Source organism: Scyliorhinus canicula, chromosome 15, assembly GCF_902713615.1.
Source record: "Scyliorhinus canicula chromosome 15, sScyCan1.1, whole genome shotgun sequence".
Classification (NCBI taxonomy): Eukaryota; Metazoa; Chordata; class Chondrichthyes; order Carcharhiniformes; family Scyliorhinidae; genus Scyliorhinus; species Scyliorhinus canicula.
The window spans coordinates 55,945,165-55,964,720 of record NC_052160.1 but is presented as its reverse complement, the minus strand read 5'-3'; the positions used below and the strand labels follow the sequence as shown (position 1 = coordinate 55,964,720).

At 46.0% G+C, this 19,556-nt stretch overlaps 1 protein-coding gene across 4 annotated transcripts in view; it reads right to left on the bottom strand.

The window, feature by feature from the left end:
- The window catches only part of sdk1a (sidekick cell adhesion molecule 1a), a 1,043,142-nt gene that overhangs the window by 836,406 nt on the left and 187,180 nt on the right, over positions 1 to 19,556 (bottom strand). Inside the window, exon 1 of one of the 4 annotated variants that reach the window (XM_038820125.1) lies at positions 3,289 to 3,351. The exons of the other annotated variants lie outside the window; for them this stretch is intronic. Coding sequence (XP_038676053.1) covers positions 3,289 to 3,298 — 10 coding nt within the window. The 5' untranslated portion in view covers positions 3,299 to 3,351. Of the gene's footprint in view, positions 1 to 3,288; positions 3,352 to 19,556 lie in introns of those variants that run through there. 4 annotated transcript variants of the gene reach the window in all.

Sequence of the window (19,556 nt, the reverse complement as noted above, 5' to 3'; positions counted from 1 at the left end):
GTAGACGACCTATAGTCTAAATTATGGAAAAGATCCTACAATTAACATCAATAATGACTGAAAATCACCCTCAACAGTTATTCTTTACTTTGACTAGACACTCTGTTCTCCCAGAACCAGTCCAAAGTGATTTTAGTGTCAAAGAGCTTGCTTTACTTCTTTTCCATTTCCAGTCAGCTAACTTCTAATCTCCAAACTGGCTTTTACAATACGAATGACCTTGGAGATACTCTCCCTGCCCATCCCCACGCCGAAGCTTGGCAAATCTGGTCTCTCCAATCAGAGTATGAGCTCCCATACACCTCCCTGCGTGTGAACCAGAGTCTCTCCATCTCTCTCATCCTTGCAGACTGCCATTGTCTGTAAGGTACAGTGATATTTTAAGAAAATATTCTATAAGTCAAATATCCTACAATGGCTATCTTTGGATTCTCATCATCTCAAAGCCCATCTCCATGGCAATATAAATCACATAGGCCTTGTAACCAGGTAGAAATGCGAATTAGCTATGACTCCCAACTTCATTCTATCTGATCAAATTACAGTTCTTGAAATTGCATACTTGTCAAATATTTTGGAAAACAAAATTTATTGGCCCAAAAACTGTTCATTCCATCTTGAAATTAAATAGGCAGTTAAGTATAACCATTTATAAAACCTGGCATTCCGAACACCTTCCTGGAGACTAACTGTCTGCAAAGATGATTTGATTCTGTGCAAAAAGAAAAGTGCACATATAGTCAGAAAACAACATTAATATTTCATTTAAAAATAACGTTTTATTAATGTTGTCATTGCCCACACATTGCTTTGGTCATTGTTACAGGTGTGAACATATTGCATCTTCCTGCCAGTAAACAACCTGGACCCCCTTTAATAGTTAACACCCAAATCACCCAGCCTTGTGGTCAACAAAATTCAGAACACGTCACATGACCCCCTTCATTCCACTCTCAGTCAAAGGCACAACTGAATTGAATTATTAGATGCTCACATTATTCACTCCGATCTTATGTAATGTGAAGTGAGGGTTTTTTTGTAGAATATTGCGGGTTGCAGTTACGCTAACTATTTCACTGAGCTATTTACAGAGGGATTAGAAATATTTCTGTTTACAGTTACAACCTGTTCATTCGTCATTAGCCATGATATATGGCAACCTTAGCAGGCTTGGGAGGAATAGGTGCCTTTGGACCTTTGGTTCCGAAGGGTTTCCACAACAAGGAGTTTCCTTGTCTCATGTCTGATATGTGGTAGACTTATTGATAGAGACTGATTGTTCTGATTAGTCAACGCAACTACTCGGATGCTAGAAGGCACAGTAGCTGGACTGTGGTATTTTCTCAGATAACAATTCCTGTTTAATTTGTTCACATTTGTCAAATTTGACTGATACTCTAACAAGTGTGAAGTTTTCTGAAACAATCATGGTTTTTCAACCTATGACTGTAATCCTCATTGTACACCAGTGTGATGTGACAGTTGCAGGTTGGATACAGGATTTAATATCAGCGACAGTATACATAGTGAGAAACACATTGTAAGTAACTGTATGTATGAATTAACTAGCATCGCAACACATTTACCTCGAGGTTCTGCATCATTTAATAAATATCAGAAAGCTGTCACATTCAGTAAAAACTAATAAAAGTCTGAAGTTAAAGGAACAGAGGAAATTGAAATTTGAGCATGGTGCTGTTTATTGAAGTCATAGACAGAGCTGAGAAGAAGTTGGTGAAGTGATAGTTGAAGTAATTACCAAGCAATTAGTGGCTGGATCTCAGAGTTTATGGAAAATCGTAAAAGCATTCAAGCCAAAGCAATCCCGAAAGGAGAGTTGGAAAACCCAGAGGTGGATCCTTGATGAAAACTGCTGAGAGAAAGTATTGTTTGAAAGAATATTTTAAAGTGTGTCTTTTTGGAAGTGTGTTTTGTTTTTAAAAGCTAATTGGTAGCCCTGTGACTCTGTTCATTCATATTTTCTTTTAAAAAAGTAAAAGTTCTGTCTTTTGAGCCAGTATTCCTGTTATAACTTGCACGGGTCTTACGGGGAAGAAATGATCCACTACCCTGTGGAGCTGACAGAATATGAGCTCCCCGAAAAGGGGGCGGGGGGCCCTTAACAATGTTCACAACATTGCATAGATTCAGCCAGTAAGGCACCGACTGGAAAAGACCCAGTAGGGGACTACTGAAGCTGTACATAATAATTAAGTGTAAAATAAAGAAAATTTTGTTTTCTCTAACAACTGTTTGTGGACTCTTTGTTGCCCCTTACAACAGTTCTATTCTGGGATCTTCCCATCCAGTGGTATTAACTGGGTTCGTAACACCTCATCAACCTTACCTTCCCCCTCACCTCATCCACCTTACAACACTCAATCACTAAGTCACCGAAAGCTTTTCAGTGTATTAGTAAACACTTAACAGAATACAATAGCTGATACCTTAAAAGGGGGGGAACGTGGCTTTTGCATCGATTCCCTTTGTTGATGTCTCCGAGGTTTCTTGCACTGACCGAGTTCTGCGGAATCCTCCATCAGCAGATTGGCCAGAAAAAAGGAAGGAAGGTAAGTGGGTGTTTATTTGTCTCGTCAGGGCTGGAAATAAGGATTCTGACTCTGATCAGATTATTTGGGTCATAAAGATTTTCAATTAACTTTCATTAGTAACAAAGCATACAATGGGCCCCATTGTCTGTTCTCACCCTGTCACTGGTTCATCTTTGGACTTTGGAAAAGGTTGTAACCATGAACAGAAATATACATAATCATAATAACAATAAGCTTTATTGGTGTCACAAGTAGGCTTGTGGGAGGAAACCGGAGCATGCGGAAGAAACCCATGCAGACAAGGGGCGAACGTGCATACTCTTAATCGCTCCACACATAACTCAGTGAACTAGCTAAAGTAACTGCAACTGCAATATTCTCCAAAAGAATAACCTTACTTCACATTACAGAATGTCAGAGTGAGTAATGTGAGCATCAAATAATCCAATTCATAATGAGCGGCTATTGTTTAGTAATTAATGATAATGTATAGTAAATTCAGCCCAAGACGTCAATTGCAAACTTATTGTTTGCCGTCGCCTTGAGCTTATTTGTACCCTTGGCTGAATTGAATTGCAACAAAATCTTGAAAATACCCAGCAACCAATCTCCACGATACTAAAAATAGTCGCGAAATATTTCTTCAGAAAGTTTGCCCTGATTCAAATGTCAAATATTTCCAATGAACTCAGTCAATTTTTCCCAGTTTCCAATGGCAGAGTTGACTCTCACTGACCTGAAATCATAGATGCACTTTCACTTGAATACAATCTAGAGATCACTTTGGTGGTTTATTTGTGCTCAGTGTCCTGCAAACTTCAGTCCAACAAATGGTTTTGATGCTCACAATCTGAAAAAAATAACCTTCCACTGAACAGCTCTTGAAGCAATCAACCAACAGATTAGAAAAGATAAAACCAATAAAATGTCAATGAATAAGCCCCTGTAGCACCACAACATTTACAGATGCATATACACAATCTGCTCTTTTCCTCTGACCCCGATACCTTAAAAGTTAATGAGCATGTTATACTAAATTAATTTTTATTTTCCATCAAATTATACTAGTAAAAAGGTACACCAATTCTGTTTCATAAGATTTTTTTAAATAATGTATTAAATTAGTTAATACCACGCTCTGTATTTTTTGTGGGATTTTTTTAACATTTTCAGATTACTGGAGGCTGTAGTTCTTTCTTTGTTAACTACAGAAGGAACAGACTCATGACATTTGGTTGAATTTCAATTCCACAATTACAAGCAGTCAAAACACAGCATTTACCACTTAAGTTGTACAGAAAAAACCGTCTACAGAAATGGCATACATTTTGCATTTCTTTTCTCCATTTGTTGTAATCCAGTCTTGAATCAGAATAACAAAATGGAAATTCACCGTGAAATGTCAATGAATAGAAAGGGAAATGGTATACTGAAATATATTTATCTTAGATTTGCACAATCAGAGAAACAACATTTTAAGAATGGCAAACACACTTCCTCAGTTAGGAACAACCTGAAGGGTCTTTATGCTGAAGTCTTATCCCAATTCTAAATTCCTAAAATCCAGATTTCCAAAGGTGGCTCATTAAAGTATATTTTGACAACGATAGGAAATTTAAAACAACCCAAGTATTTCTGCATTTCAGAGGCACACGCCTCAGTTCAACCAGGGTCTCATGAATATGCAGATATTGAGGCCCTATGAAGCAAACAGTATTTTGGCACTGTAAAGTTCTTGGACTTCCACTAACCTTAAATTGCAAACAATCTTTATTGAGTTCAACAAAGTATTAAGACATACAATGGCATGGAGAAATAAATGACATTTTTTCAACCTCATCTCTCTAAATTGTGTGATGGAAAGCTAAAACAATGTAGTCATCTAGTTATAAACAGCCATCTCTTAAGAGTGTCTTTTATTTCCCTTACTACTCTGTTGACCATTGTCTTGCCTGTTTGTGATCTTGGCTACCCTTTTTTGTGTTTGTGCAAGACCATTGGCCCCTTACTCAGAATTCCTTGCTAACAAAATACTTCCTTGCTCATAAAGCTTTTTCTTACTGAACATCATGCATACCCAGATTTTTTCAATCTGTTCTTGCGTGTTCGGAGGAGGTACAAAAGTCTGAGATCACGCACGATCAGATTCAAAAACAGCTTCTTCTCCGCTGTTACCAGACTCCTAAACAATCCTCTTATAGACTGACCTGATTAATTCTACACCCTGTATGCTTCACCTGATGCCAGTGTCTATGTATTTACATTGTGTACCTGGTGTTGCCCTATTTTTTATTTTATTTTATTTTCGTATACGAAATGATCTGTTTGAGCTGCTCGCAAAAAAATACTTTTCACTGTACCTCAGTACACGTGACAATAAAAAATCCAAGAGTTCTGGGGAACAAGCAACTTCAATTATTTTATTATTTCTAGCTGCAGTATAACTCTACAAGCTATTTATAAGAAAGTAAAAACCTTAATCGTAAGAGAATTACCAAATCCTAATCCTACCTATATATATATATATATATATATATATGTGTGTATAGGGGGCGGGATTCTCTGACCCCGGGCCGGGTCGGAGAATCACCGGGGGGAGGGGGCTTCACGCGACGTTGCTCCGGGCAGCTGATTCTCCAGTCACCGGAGAATCGGCGCCGGCACGATCCCCCACCCGCGATTCTCAGCACGCAATGGGCCGAGTGGTCGCCGAGATAGGCCGAGTCCCACCAGCGCCGTTCACATGTGGTCCTACCCGGCGAGACCTCGACGTTCATCCTGCGGGGTCTGCCTGGGGGAGGGGGGGGTGGGGGTCCAACCCCGGAGGAGGGGGGGGGCCTATCGATCTGTGGGCGGGCCTCTCCTGGTGGGGGCCTATGTTCCTTCACGCCGGGCTCCTGTAGCTCTCTGCCATGTTGCGTCAGGCCCGACGTGGAGAAGGAAACTGCACGCATGCGTGAGTTCGCGCCGGTCGTAACGTGCATGCGCAAATTCATGCTGCCATAGGGCACATGCGCAGGCCCGTGGCACCCATTTGACGCCGGCATCTGTGTGAGTCGCTCCAGTGTCGTGTTGGCTCCCTGTAGGGTGCAGGATCGCTGCTCCTGGGGTCCTGTTGGCGCTGTCGTAAAACACGATGGCGTTTACGACGGTGTCAACACTTAGCCTCAGAATCAGAGAATCCAGGCCAGGATACCTTATAGTGCAGGTTTAGAAAGTCACAAGTGGTGTCAGAGCTGAAAGTTAAAAGAGATCCATAGTTTTGGGGATTCAGCGTTCAGCATGTTCAATCAAACAGAACACTGATCTAGATAGCCAATACAAAAAGTTAAAGTAAAATTGCCATCGTCCAGATGACCATAGGCTGCTTCTCCTTTGAGGGGTAGAAGTGACTGATGGTGATTTACTTTGAGGGTAACCACATCTCAGGCGAGTGGCAAGTTTGAGAAGGCAGAGCCTTCATGAATACCCACAGCCGGAATTTAACTTGTGCCATCTCCAGTCAAATGAGCTAAACCAGCCGGCCAGCCAGTTTAATAATAATAATCTTTATTATTGTCACAAGTAGGCTTACATTAACACTGCAATTAAGTCACTGCGGAAATGCCCCTAGTCGCCACACTCCCACAACTGTTCGAGTACCCCGAGGGAGAATTCAGAATGTCCAATTCACCCATCAGCACATCTTTCGCGACTTGTGGGAGAAAACCAGAGAACCCGGAGGAAACCCACGCAGACACGGGGAGAAGGTGCAGACTCCGCACAGGGAGTGACCCAAGCCGGGAATCGAACCTGGGGCTTTGGCGGTGTGAAGCGACATTGTGCTACCGTGCGGCCCAGTATAGCCAATATAAGGCAGAGGGGAGTACCGATCACAACTGACTCAAGTCAAAGAAGAAATTTAAGATCTTGAGGCAGTTAAGAGAAGATTCATGAGCCCAACCCACATTAGATGACCGCATTATGAGAAAAATGGGAGAAACCTGACCAAGAAACTTGGCATCATCCAGGACATTTGATTTATTTGATTGGTGACTTGACACTAAATTCAATAGCTACTCTGCACCACTAGCTTATTGTCCATAGTATAACATTTACTGAATGCAGTAATTGCCCAAAGCTACTTGATCAGCACTTTTCTTGCCGTGGATTTCTAACACCGAGATGGAAAAATGCATAATTATCCTGGGAAATGCAGTTACCTCCAATTTCCCCCCTCCCCAAACTCGCACACCACCCAAGCATAGACATAGCATAGACATATATTGATGTTCTTTCATCTTCTTTTGATCAGTACCCTGTGTAAAACCATTGTAGGAGCACCATTGCCACATTACATTGCAATGGTTCAAGTAGAAGATCCACCATCTCTTTTCAGGCCAACCTTGGACACACCAATAAATTCAACCCTACCAACATAGCTCAGGTTTTGAAAATACTGTGCTTTTGGCAATACAGAAATAAAATGGCATCACCTAACAGATGTTTGAATGGTTCAGTTGTTAGGTGCGACAGGAGAATTTTTTTTCTCCTTGATTAATTTGATAAGACTTTTCGGCCAAATATGCAGTGCTACAGATGTATTTTCAGCAGAAATCTCTTGAGCAGAGGAACTGGTTCAGCTGCACCAGATGGTAATAAAACAACAGCGTCTTTCTAATGTTTCCCTTGATGAGGTGCAGCTATATTTCTCTGAAGATAGGTTTCATCTTAAATTGGAAGTTTTTGGTTTTTTTCCAATACGTTCCCTGCACATGATCTTTCAACAGCTTTTCCTCTCTTCACCAGAAGACATTTGGTGCAGAATTCTGTCAAGTATCAAATATCACCCAATGCCTCAGCAAAACAGTAATTGGACAACTGTATATTTGACTGCTGGGTGCCTCACAACCTGGATTCAATCTGCCCTCAATGAGTATTTTCACATTTATTCTTGCAACTGCAATGACGAGATAGAAATGAGAGAGAGGCAAGCAATCCTGTCAAAAGTTTTCCCAATGGCTAACCTGGGACACTGAGGCTAATTGTCATATTTGCTAAGTCCGGGTCAACAAAACATGAAAGTTGACACTGTACATTTCTGGTCAACATAATGCAGCTTTTCATGTTTAACTCCATAAGCCACCGAGGAAGCGCCACATACATCTGCACTGTACCTCTATGTCACTTAAAATATACACCCATGACTTCCGGTGGCGGCTATGAGGGAGTAGGTCGCATACTTGGTGGCTCCCGCTCTGGCCGGGCTTTTGGACCTTTTTCCCTGACTTTTTCGTGGTTTTGAGTCTTGATTTGGAAAGTGCGGACATTTAAGTACTGGATCCACACAGTGGTGCATGGTACGGAGAACCCCAAGAGACCGTAAGGGAAGAAACAGAAAGATAAGCAAGGGCTGGATAGAAGTGGCTGCTGAAGTTAACATGGTTGAGGTTCAGACCTCTGCTGCGACGGCCTAGCCATCAATGGAGGAGCTGATGCAGGTCATTCAAGAGGGCTTCGTCAGACAGAAACAAGATTATCTCGACCCAATAAAGGAGTCGATTGATCGGATGGAACGTAGGATGGATGCCCAGGATCGGATGATCCAGAAGTTGGAGAAAGCGCTGGCGGACCAGGAGGAGCACCAAACAGTGGTCGAGCTGGAGGTGGGGATGCTGAAGGATCAGCAGAAGAGGCTGTTAGAAAAAGTGGAAGAGCTGAAGAACAGTGCGCACCGACAGAATTTGAGAATTGTCGGTCTCCCCGAGGGGCTGATGCGGGCGCTTTTGTGGTAAATATGTTCCAGAAGCTTCTGGGGGAAGGAGCATTTTCCCGGCAGCTGGAGGTGGACAGGGCGTACAGAGCGATGGCAAGGAAGCCGCGGCTGGGGGATATACTGCGTATCTATCAGGACCCGAGTGTGGAGGTGTCCAGAAGAAGGGCAGGCTTCAGGCAGGTGAAGGAGACCCTGTTTAAGAGGAAAGTGAAATTTGGGCTCCTCTACCCGGCGCGCCACTGGGTCACTCATGAGGACCAGCACACTACTTTGAATCGCCCGAAGAGGCGATGAACTTTGCTAAGAAGAAGGGTCTGGCGCAGAACTGAGGACTTTTTTTGGACTTAAGCGTATTTCTCTTTTTTGAACGATGTGTATATGGTTTGATTGTTGTCCTATTTTGTTTGTCTTTGAAGTTTGGGTGAAGACGGGGGAGTAAAAGATATTCGGTCGTTGTTGGGGTTTTTTTTTATGTTTTCATAGGGGTGGTTCATGGGGGCTTTCTATGATTTATGTCGTACTACTTTAATTTGCACTATTGAGGGGTGTGCTGTGCTCTGTCTGTCTTGGACTGTCTCCTATGGTAATTAGGAGATTGTTCGGTCTTGGTTTGATGAGGGAGGTGGGGGGTGGGGGGGGGGGGGGGGGGGGGGAGGAGTAGGGAGGAGACTTTGTGGCACCGGAGGTGAGGACCACTCAGCTAGCTAGGTGAGCTAGTCCACGGAAGCACAATGGGGGGTGTATACTGGTCTAATACGGGGCAGGGGTTGGGCTATAGAGTGATGTCGCTGGGGGAGGGAGCTATTCTTCTGACGAAGGAGGGACTTGGGCCTGGGGATGGAGAGGAAGTCAGGGGTGGGGGCTGCCTGGAGGCGGGCAGTTGGCGGCGCAACGCATGGGTGGAGGGCGGGCCCAGAAAGGGGGGTGGTTGATCCGGGGAAGGGGGGGCCTGCTCCCTCCCTCCCTCCTCCCCCCCCAAACCAGGCTGATCACCTGGAATGTTAGAGGGCTGAATGGGCCTGTCAAGAGGGCCTGTGTGTTCGCGGACCTGAGGGCTCTGAAGGTGGACGTGGTGATGCTGCAAGAGATGCACCTAAAGTGGCGGATCAAGTTAGGCTGAGGAAGGGTTGGGTCAGTCAGGTCTTCCATTCGGGGATGGATACTAAGACGAGAAGAATAGTGATTTTAATTAATAAGCGAGTGCAATTCCAGACGGGTAGCATTGTTTCGGACGGGGGAGGGGGGCGTTATGTCATGGTGCGCGGTCAGCTGGAGGGGACGAAGGTGGTATTGGTTAACGTCAATGCTCAAAACTGGACGTGTTGATTTGATTAGGACGGTACTGGGGAAGATACTCGCACAAGCTGGTGATGGGAGGGGATTTTAATACGGCTATCGACCCTGGCCTAGACCGGGAAGGTGCCAGCGATGGCAAAGGAGTTGATTGTGGGTGGGTGGGGGGGGTGGGGGGGGGCACACAAGAGTATATTCCCGGATCGACCTTTTCATTTTGAGAAGGGATTTGCTGGCGAGGGTGCTGGACACAGGGTACTCGGCCATCACTATCTCGGACCATGCCCCACAGCTGAGGGAGAGGGAGGAGATAGGACATGGAGAGGAGCGACTGCGGGCTGCCTGGCTGGACACCAGCCGGCTCGCTGGGGTGGGGGAGGAACAGGCCGAGTGACGCCACATGGGATTGGGGCAGTGTCCGGGCATGGACCACCATTACCGTGGCCTGCAAAGCATCCATCTTGCTGCGCACGCTACGATCCACCTACCCTGGCCCCTGGTTCTGCAGAGCAACACCGACCATATGGGCACCTCCCTCACCACCTAGCCGCTACCCACCGAGAGCAAAACCCATAGTAGCCCATACAGGAGCTGTGGTGCCTATCCCTGGCGGAGGCAGTGCCAGCCAACAGGGGGAGGGGGGGGCGTCCACAGTGCCAACCGGAACCCCCATGTAGCCCGGTGGACCTGGATGAGCAAGTGGGTATGCACCATGCTAACATGTCGGTCTTTCACCCCCTGCAGACAATGGATATTAGAATTCAACCAGCAATGGTGGCCTTCCTGCTAGTTGCCACAGCCCTGGGGGATGCCCTGCTGCTGTACGAGCAGGCGCTGCTCGAGGGAGGAAGAAACTGCAGCAGTGGAGCGGGCAGCAGAGGGGTAGGGTGTCAGCAGGCCAGGTTGGAGAGCCAACTGCCCAACAAGCCGAGGAGGAGGAGGTGTCAAGGAAGTGTGCATGAGGTCTTGTGTGTACAGGCACCGCCTGTCACTCGTGGACTTGCCGGACCGGGCAGGCTTTTGAAGACTCCAACTGAGCAGGGAGACAGTGCGACAAAACTGCCAGATGATGAAGCACCTGGCACCACGGGAGTATGGGGGAGGACACCCGCTCCAAGTTGCCATCAAGGTGACGGCCGCCCTGAACTTTTACGCCATCGGATTGGTCAATAGCTCGATCAGTCCCAGCAGCGCCAAGTGCATATTATTCGGCACTGCCCAAATTGCAAGCAGGCCAAATAAGATGGCACCGAGATCCCGGAGCCAGGGAAGTCCAGGTTCTTGGGCATGGAGAGTTTGGGTACTTTAGAGAGCGGGGGTTGTGCTTAGTGGAGCAGGTGGGTCGGAAGAAAAGATGTCTACCATCTTTGGCAGCTGCCCCTCCATTCGCAAAGAGCACCCCACAAAGATAATACCCCAACTCCCTTCCTTATTGCCTTTTGAAAGAAATGTTTTTAAGTGGCCTGCCCAATTCCGCCTGACTGCCCACAAGCAGCATAATATCTGGGTCAATTGGCTTGTTCACAAATTCAATTGCCCTTGAGTATTCATTTTAAAATGACAGGCAGGCTGCTGATATCCGTGCCTGTCAACCCACCCCATGGCAGGGGTACATTAAGGGACCTCTACTGACCCCGCAATCTTTTACAAGGACAACAGCAGAGGAGAAGGGCTAATGTGCTACCTCACGGATTTACAACATCATCATTTTGAGATCCGTTTAAAATCCACCTTAACATCCAAATTCATCAATCAGGTGCTGAGGAAACATGTTAACCTATGAATGAGTATTTCTTAAATTTGCTCGGGACAAAGGAATCTTAAAGCATGACATTTTTAGCAACTGTTAAAAATGCAAGTAATTTAAATCACTGCATCGGAATGAAATTACATTCTATGTAGTCATTTAGCTTTATTGTTGAACTATTTCACAAACGAACGACAATAGCTTAGCAGCATTGCTATTAATAAGAGCCTTTCCTTCCACATTCCTCCCTCCCACACAACAGGAAAAAGTGTGGTAAATTTGCATCAGTGTAGTCATGTAGCATTGTAAAAATGGCCAAAATCAAATATGCCTTCGCTTCGTTAAGCAGCAGCATTTAAACAAATTGCTTCCTGTTCAAATACTGTGCCAGTGAGATTTGAAACTTGATGTCCCATTTGACAGGAACAGTTGAAAGTCTAAGTCAGAAGTCACTCCTTTATACAGAGGAAATGAGTCTCAATTTAACAACTAGAATTGTGAGAAACCCCAACAGTAAATAGATTGTAGAAATCATCCAAAATGAGCGGATGCAAACAGAATAAAGGAGATCCAGTATTGTCTCAGTCCCGTACTGCTCATCTGGGCAGCACTCTACTGTAACACAATCACACCAGGCTCCGTACCACATCATAAGCTGCAGAAGCTACAGATTTTCATGTCTATACTTACTATGTCCAAATTATTGTGTTGGAAATGTGCTTTGTCATGACTTCTGGTATATTCGATGCAGATGCACTAACGTGTGGCCTATAATATGGAATTGTTGCATGCACTATGTCCACTTCAGATAGCAAACCTGTGCACATGTACATTTCTCTGTAAGACGTACATTTCTGTGTAAGGCTTGCACATAATTGGCCAAACTGTAAAAAAATGTACAAGTGGATAACTATGAAAAATCAAAAGCAAGCAAAATAGACACACAAATCTGCATGTAAAAATAGCTTAAAATGTCTGAAAGCAACCAATTAGAAATCACCAAAAGTTTAGAATAAAAAGGGAGCAGGAACAAATGACAACACTGGAACTATTTTTTGAAGTAGCCATCATCATAACAAGCTGAATCGTCTTGTTCTCTGCTCCATCATCCCCTGTACCAGTGCTAAAAACCACTCAACTGGAGCAAAATATTATGCAGTTGCACGGTCTCAAGTCATGCTTTCCCCTTCACCTGTTTTATTTCATTTCATTAACTGTTAAGGAGCACAAATGCCTGCATAAACTTTTTAAAAGCCACTTCCTTCAGTGTTTGTAAAAATCACTCAAGGTTTTAGCTGGAATGAATCGAGGTTCCTCCAACACTAAATGTTTGATATCACAGGCAGTGAGGGTCAAAAGAACTGATGGCGTGTTCCAGCTAGGCATTCTGGAGCTGATGTCATCAAAGGGCAACATCTAAAAGAGGAAGAAGAGGGATCCTTTGGAGGTTTCTGGAAGAAATCGTACGGCTATGGGAAAATAAGCCATTCCTGAAGATTTTCCGATTGGGGAACCAAGCAATAGAGGAATGACAATGGAGGAAGGTGATGTGGTTGGGTGCAAAGAGTTTGAGGTTGAATGAAATATGTAATTTATGATTATTATATATTTTTTAAATTTAGAATACCTAATTAATTTTTTCCAATTAAGGGGCAATTTAGCGTGGCCAATCCACCTAACCTGCACATCTTTTGGGTTGTGGGGGAGAAACCCACGCAAACACGGGGAGAATGTCCAAACTTCCACATGGACAGTGACCCAGAGCCGGGATCGAACCTGGGATCTCAGTGCCGTGAGGCCGTAGTGCTAACCCACTGTGCCACCATGCTACCCCTCATTTACGATTATGACAGCAGTATTTTAGCATTGTACCAGGTATTTACCAGATTGTAGAGATTGAATATACATTTTTATTTTTTTTAAAGAAATTTAGAGTATCCAATTATTGTTTTTTTCCAAATTAAGGGACAATTTAACGTGGTCAATCAACCTTCCCTGCACATCTATGGGTTGTGGGGGTGAGACCCAAGCAGACACGGGGAGAATGTGCAAACTCCACACGGACAGTGACCCAGGGCCAGGATTGAACCTGGGACCTCGGCACCGTGAGAGGAGATCAAATATACAGTTGCGGGGGAAAACAGCATGGATTTAGTGGGGCACTGAGAATATATTCAAGGATTTGCAACAGCAAAAAGGTGTATGAAAAATGGCGATGGTGGAGTATATTGCAAAGTCAGAGGGGTCATGGATGTTATTTTTGAGTAGAGTAAGATGCGTTAGTTTTGAAAGGGAGGGGAGTATGCGAAGACAGGCTATTTGCAAGGTCTGCTATCAAAAGAAATTGAGAAGTTTGGGAATTATGTATATCTTAGAAAGCAATCTGTATTATAAATGGATCTCCTGCCCGACTCATGGTGGAAGCTGGCATGTGGTGGTTAGGGAGGCGGAGGTTCACTCCTGCAGTCCAGCAACATGCCCAGGGGAGGTTCGCTGCAACTACAGCATCAGTGTTGTGGAATGATCCACGGCCCTGTTACCACAAGGCAGAAGAACTCAAGTATCCTAATATCTATACTGAGTATATAAGATATGGCGAAGCTAAGTGAGTGTTAATCCAGTTTCCCATCTGTTCGCCATATCCCACTGCATTTTGGGTGAGCTCCTGTCTAGCACAGAGGACACTTATCTGCCTCATATTATTAGCATCATAAAGCAAGAATGTGAATTGGGTCGTTGGTGGATCAGTTTTTCTGGATCATGGCTTGCATGTCATCATGGAGCAGGCGGAGGATTAACTACACACCCAATTCACATTCATAAAGGGCTCAAGCAAGGCTGTGTCAAAGCAGCGACACTCTTCTCAATCTTCCTTGCTACAATGCTCAATCTCACCCTGAGCAAGATCCCCACTGAACAAACAAAATCTGTTCTATCTCCGCTGCCTGCAGGCCAGATCCAAGGTGGTCCCATCCTCTGTCATTGAACGACAGCATTCAGATGATGTTTGTGTCTGCCGAGCTCCAAGCCGTCCACAACACCTTCACTGAGGTGTATGAAAGCATGAACCTTCCACTAAACATCTGTAAATCTATAAGACAACTGTCCTATACCACCGGCCCTTGCCACACAGCATTGCCCCCCCACTTCCCCATTATCAAAATCGACGACGAGGCATTGGACAATGTGGATCACTTTCCATATTCAAGGGCTGGTTTAGCACAGGGCTAAATCACTGGCTTTGAAAGCAGACCAAAGCCAGTAGCACGGTTCCATTCCTGTACCAGCCTCCCCGAACAGGTGCCGGAATGTGGCGACTAGGGGCTTTTCACAGTAACTTCATTTGAAGCCTACGCGTGACAACAAACGATTTTCATTTCATTTCATTTCATTTCACATATTGGGAACCGACTATAAACAAGGGCAGACATCAAAGTCAAGATTCAACATCGCCTACAAACATGGCAAGTGAGCCCCAAGAGGAAAGAGGAAACACTTCAAGGACACCATGAAAGCCGCCTTGAGAAAGTGCAACAACCCCACGGACACCTGGAAGTTCATGGACCAGGACTGCCAAGTGGAGAAAAAGCATTTTGGAAGGAGCCGGACACCTGGAGTTGCATGCTTCAGGGGCGAATGAGGGGTGGAGGAGTTTCGGCACTCGGATGCAGTGGTTTGGGTTTTGATTTCTTTCTTTGGTTGTTTACTTGTGTGATATGGGCTCTGGCGGGGAGGGGCTATCTCGCTAGCAGGCTGAGGTTGGCTAGTGAATGGGAACGAGGTGGGACCTGTTTTGGCAAGCTTCGGTGAGACTAGAAGGTGTGAATGCTGGGGAGAAGGGGCTAGGAGGGGGGTGTTGGTTCCAGAGGAAGTGGCTCGGGGATTTCTGGGTTGGGGCGGGTAGGTTGCTGACGATGACTGGGGGTTGCTCTTTGTCCCATCTGGTGAGTGGGGCTGGGTGCCATCTTGGGTGGGCTTTGGTTTTAGGAATATGGGAGATGGAGGACATAGTCCCTCACAGTGGAAATAGCTGACTTGAGGGTGAGGGGGGGGGGGGGGGGGGGGGAGGAGACCACTGTTTTCGATTGATTACGTGGGATATGCGAGATTTGGGTACCCAGTAAAGCGTGAGAGAGTTTTTTTCTCATTTGAAGAGTTTGAGGTCCAATGTGGTGCTTTTGCAGGAGTCTCACTTGCAGGTGAGGGACCAGATTTAGCTCTGTGAGGGTTGACTAACTCGGGGTTTGACAACAAGTCACGGAGGGTTTCAATTCTAACTGATAAAAGAGTTTGGCTTCAGATGGGGAAGATGTGCTTGTTCGGCGAATTGGACATTCTGAATTCTCCCTCAGTGTACCCGAACAGGCACTGGAGTGTGGCGACTAGGGGATTTTCACATTAACTTCACTGCAGTGTTAATGTAAGCCTAATTGTGACACTACTAAAGATTATTATTATGGTGGCTGACCAGGCCATTTGGTATGTCATGGTTACAGGGATACTGGAAGATAAGTTGGTGGTTTTAGCAAGTGTGTATGTTCCAAATTGGGCGATGTGGTGCTCATGAAGAGGATGTTGGTTGGATATGGACAAGCACCAGTTGGGGGATGATTTGAATTGCATTCTGAACCCCAAGTTGGATTGGTTCAAGCTGAAAGTCATTGGCCCCTTCGCGGGTGGCAACGGTACTGGCGGCATTTATGAAAGAGGTGGGTGGGGTGGATCCGTGGCAGTTTTTGCATCCTGGAGGGCAGGGGTTTCTCCTTTTTCTCTCCGGTGCAAAACATGCATTCCTGTATGGACTTTTCATGATGAAGAGGACTCTGCTGCCAGGGGTGAGGAATGCAGAATATACCATGATAGTCATTTCAGATCATGCTCCATGCCTGGTGAATGTGGTTTTGCAAATAGGGCTGGTTTATTGGCCAGCAAGGATTTTGAATGTGGGGCTGTTGGCAGATCTGGGATTTTGTGTGAAGGTGGCTAGGGTTTGACGAGTATATGGGGCACGATTCTCCGCTCCCACGCCGGGTGGGAGAATCGCGGAAGGGCCGCTCTGGCACCTCTCGCGATTCTCTCCCCCCCCCCCCCCAAATGGCGTGCCGCGTTTTGCGACACGCCGCTCGGAGAATCGCGGGCCGCCGCTTTTCACAGCGACCCGCGATTCTCTGACCCGGATGGGCCGAGCGGCCGGCCGTTCCCAACCTGTTCACGCCGGCGGCGGCCACACCTGGTCGCTACCGGCATGAACATGGCGCCAGCAGCTGTTTTGTGGCTTGTGGGGGGCGGAGAGGGGAGTGAGCACCACGACTGTGCTCGGGAGGGGACTGGCCCGCGATCGGTGCCCACCGATCGTCGGGCCGGCGTCTCAACGGGACGCACTCTTTCCCCTCCGCCGCCCCGCAAGATCAAGCCGCCATGTCTTGCGGGGCAGCGGAGGAGAAGATGGCAACCGCGCATGCGCGGGTTTGAGCCGTCAGCCGTCATGCGCGGCTGACGTCATTAGGCGCGCCGACCGCGTCATTCTCGGCGCGCCGGGCCTTGACGCCAAGGCAACACGGCCTAGATTCACGGCCGAGATTCACGGCACGGCCCTCCTAGCCCCCCGGGGGAGGGAGAATAGGGGGCAAGGAGCGGCCTCTGACGCCGTCGTGAACCTCTCCGGGTTTCATAACGGCGTCGGGTCTTGCGGAGAATTCCGCCCATAGGCTTTAATAAAAATGGGGCGGAGCCGCCCTCGATACTGTGGGAGGACCTGAAGGCGGTGGTGAGAGGGGAGATAATTTTGCGTAAAGCGGTTAGGGAGTCGAGGGAAGAGCAGCAACTGTTGGTGGACGAGATCCTGGAGGTAGATGACAGGTATTCGAGTGACCCTACATCAGAGCTCCGGGCTAGTAGAAAGAAGCTACAGGAGCAATCTGATCTATTATCTACTGATAAGGCAGTGCGGCAATTGCGGCGCTCGATTGGAGTAATGCATGAATATGGGAAGAAGGCCAGTCGTCTATTAGTTGGTCAGTTGAGGCGGAAGGTGGCCTCCCGAGAGATTGTTCTGATTCTGGATTCGGTGGACTAGTATCTGCGCTGGATAGTTAACTGGGTGTTGGAGGCATTTTGCAAGAATCTATATAAGTTGGAGCCACCTGGGGAGGAGTTGGATATGGTGGAGTTTCTGTACAGATTGGAGTGGAGGAGGTGGAGGATCGGGAAGGGTTGCCAAGAGAGAGAGCGAGTTAGAGAGAGAGTGAGTTAGAGAGAGAGAGAGAGAGAGAGAGTTACAGAGAAAGAGAGCGAGTTAGAGAGAAAGAGTGAGTTAGAGAGAGAGAGAGAGAGTTACAGAGAAAGAGAGCGAGTTAGAGAGAAAGAGAGCGAGTTAGAGAGAAAGAGAGCGAGTTAGAGAGAAAGAGAGCGAGTTAGAGAGAGAGAGAGCGAGTTAGAGAGAGAGCGAGTTAGAGAGAGAGCGAGTTAGAGAGAGCGAGTTAGAGAGAGAGCGAGTTAGAGAGAGAGCGAGTTAGAGAGAGAGCGAGTTAGAGAGAGAGCAAGTTAGAGAGAGAGCAAGTTAGAGAGAGAGAGAGAGAGAGAGAGAGAGAGAGAGAGAGAGAGAGAGAGAGAGAGCGCGAGTTAGAGAGAGAGAGAGCGAGTTAGAGAGAAAGAGAGCGAGTTAGAGAGAGAGCGAGTTAGAGAGAGAGTGAGTTAGAGAGAGAGCGAGTTAGAGAGAGAGAGAGAGAGCGAGTTAGAGCGAGAGAGAGAGAGAGAGAGAGAGAGAGAGACATCTTAGTGTGCAAGATTAGGGTTGATAGAATTGAAGGTAGTGCATAGGGCCCATTTGACAAAATCTAGGATGGGCAGGTTGTTTGCGGGAGTGGAGGATGAGTGTGAGCTTTGTGAAAGGGGGCCAGCTGAGCACTTGCACATGTTCTGGTCATGTCCCAAGCTGGTAGAATTCAGGGTCTCCTTCGTTGCATCATGTCAACAATTGTACAAATTGAACTGTTAAGTCTTGGGGGCCATATTTGGGATGTCAGACTTGCTGGAGCTGCAGACAGGGGCGGGGGCTGATGTCTTGGCCTTCGGCTCCCTAATTGCTCAAAGGTGGCTGCCAATGGGGTGCAGGTCAGCTTCGCCACCCAGTGCCTCAGTGCGGGGATCTAATGGAGCTTTTATATCTCATGAACCATATACCGTGAGGTAGGCATTTGAGGTTGTTCTACCCGAGATGACAGATATTTATCATGTACTTTAAAGAGCAGGTCATCGTTAGTTGCTGGGGCGGGGGTCTTTTGGTTCGGGGTGAGCTTGGGTGGTTTGTTATTGTTTTGCTGTTATGCATAAAATTGAAAAAGTTGAATAAAATTATATATTATTTAAAACATTTCTGTTTGCTGTTTTAGTTTAGTTAAAGTGCCCCAACAGGGGATGTCACCCTTGCCCAATTTTGTTTAATTTATTGATAATTGTTAAGTGTAAAATAGGAGGGACTAGGTTTAATTAGTTTTACCATTTGACATTTTCTTTTAGCCCCTGCATTTTATCTGTCACACCTTCTCATAAAATTACTAGCACAGAGAGGCCGTTCAGCCCATTCACCCTGCACCAACAAAGGTAAAGTACTCTAATCTACTCTAATCCCACTTCCTAGCACTGGACCCATATTGAATGCTATGACATTTCAAGTACTCATTCAAGTACTTTTGAAAGATTGAGGTTTTCTGCCTCAACCACCCTTCTAGGCAGTGCATTCTGTTACGACAACTTGGGTAAGTGCACAACCAGTTCCAGCACACTTGTCCTGAAGTCACAAGACAAGTGAATGAACCAATAATTATTCTAAAAATATCCCAAGTCTGGGCGGCAAGTATGTGCAGTGGTTAGCACTGCTGCCTCACTGTGCTGAGTGCCCGGGTTCAATCCGGGTCACTGTCCGTGTGGACATTGTACATTCTCCCCATGCCTGCATGGGTCTCAATCCCAGAACCCAAAGATGTGTAGGGTAGGTGGGTTGGCCACGCTCAATTGCCCCTTAATTGGAAAATAAAAATAACTGAGTACTCTAAATTTATATAAAGTCCTTTGCTGCCCAATGATTACAGTCACCAGGTTTGTAAGTTTAAACATGACTACTGTTTATTTATACCAATTACTGTCATGAAAAATGCAGTAAATACAACTAGGTAACAAGAAGTTAATACCTAATACCCACTTTGTGGGT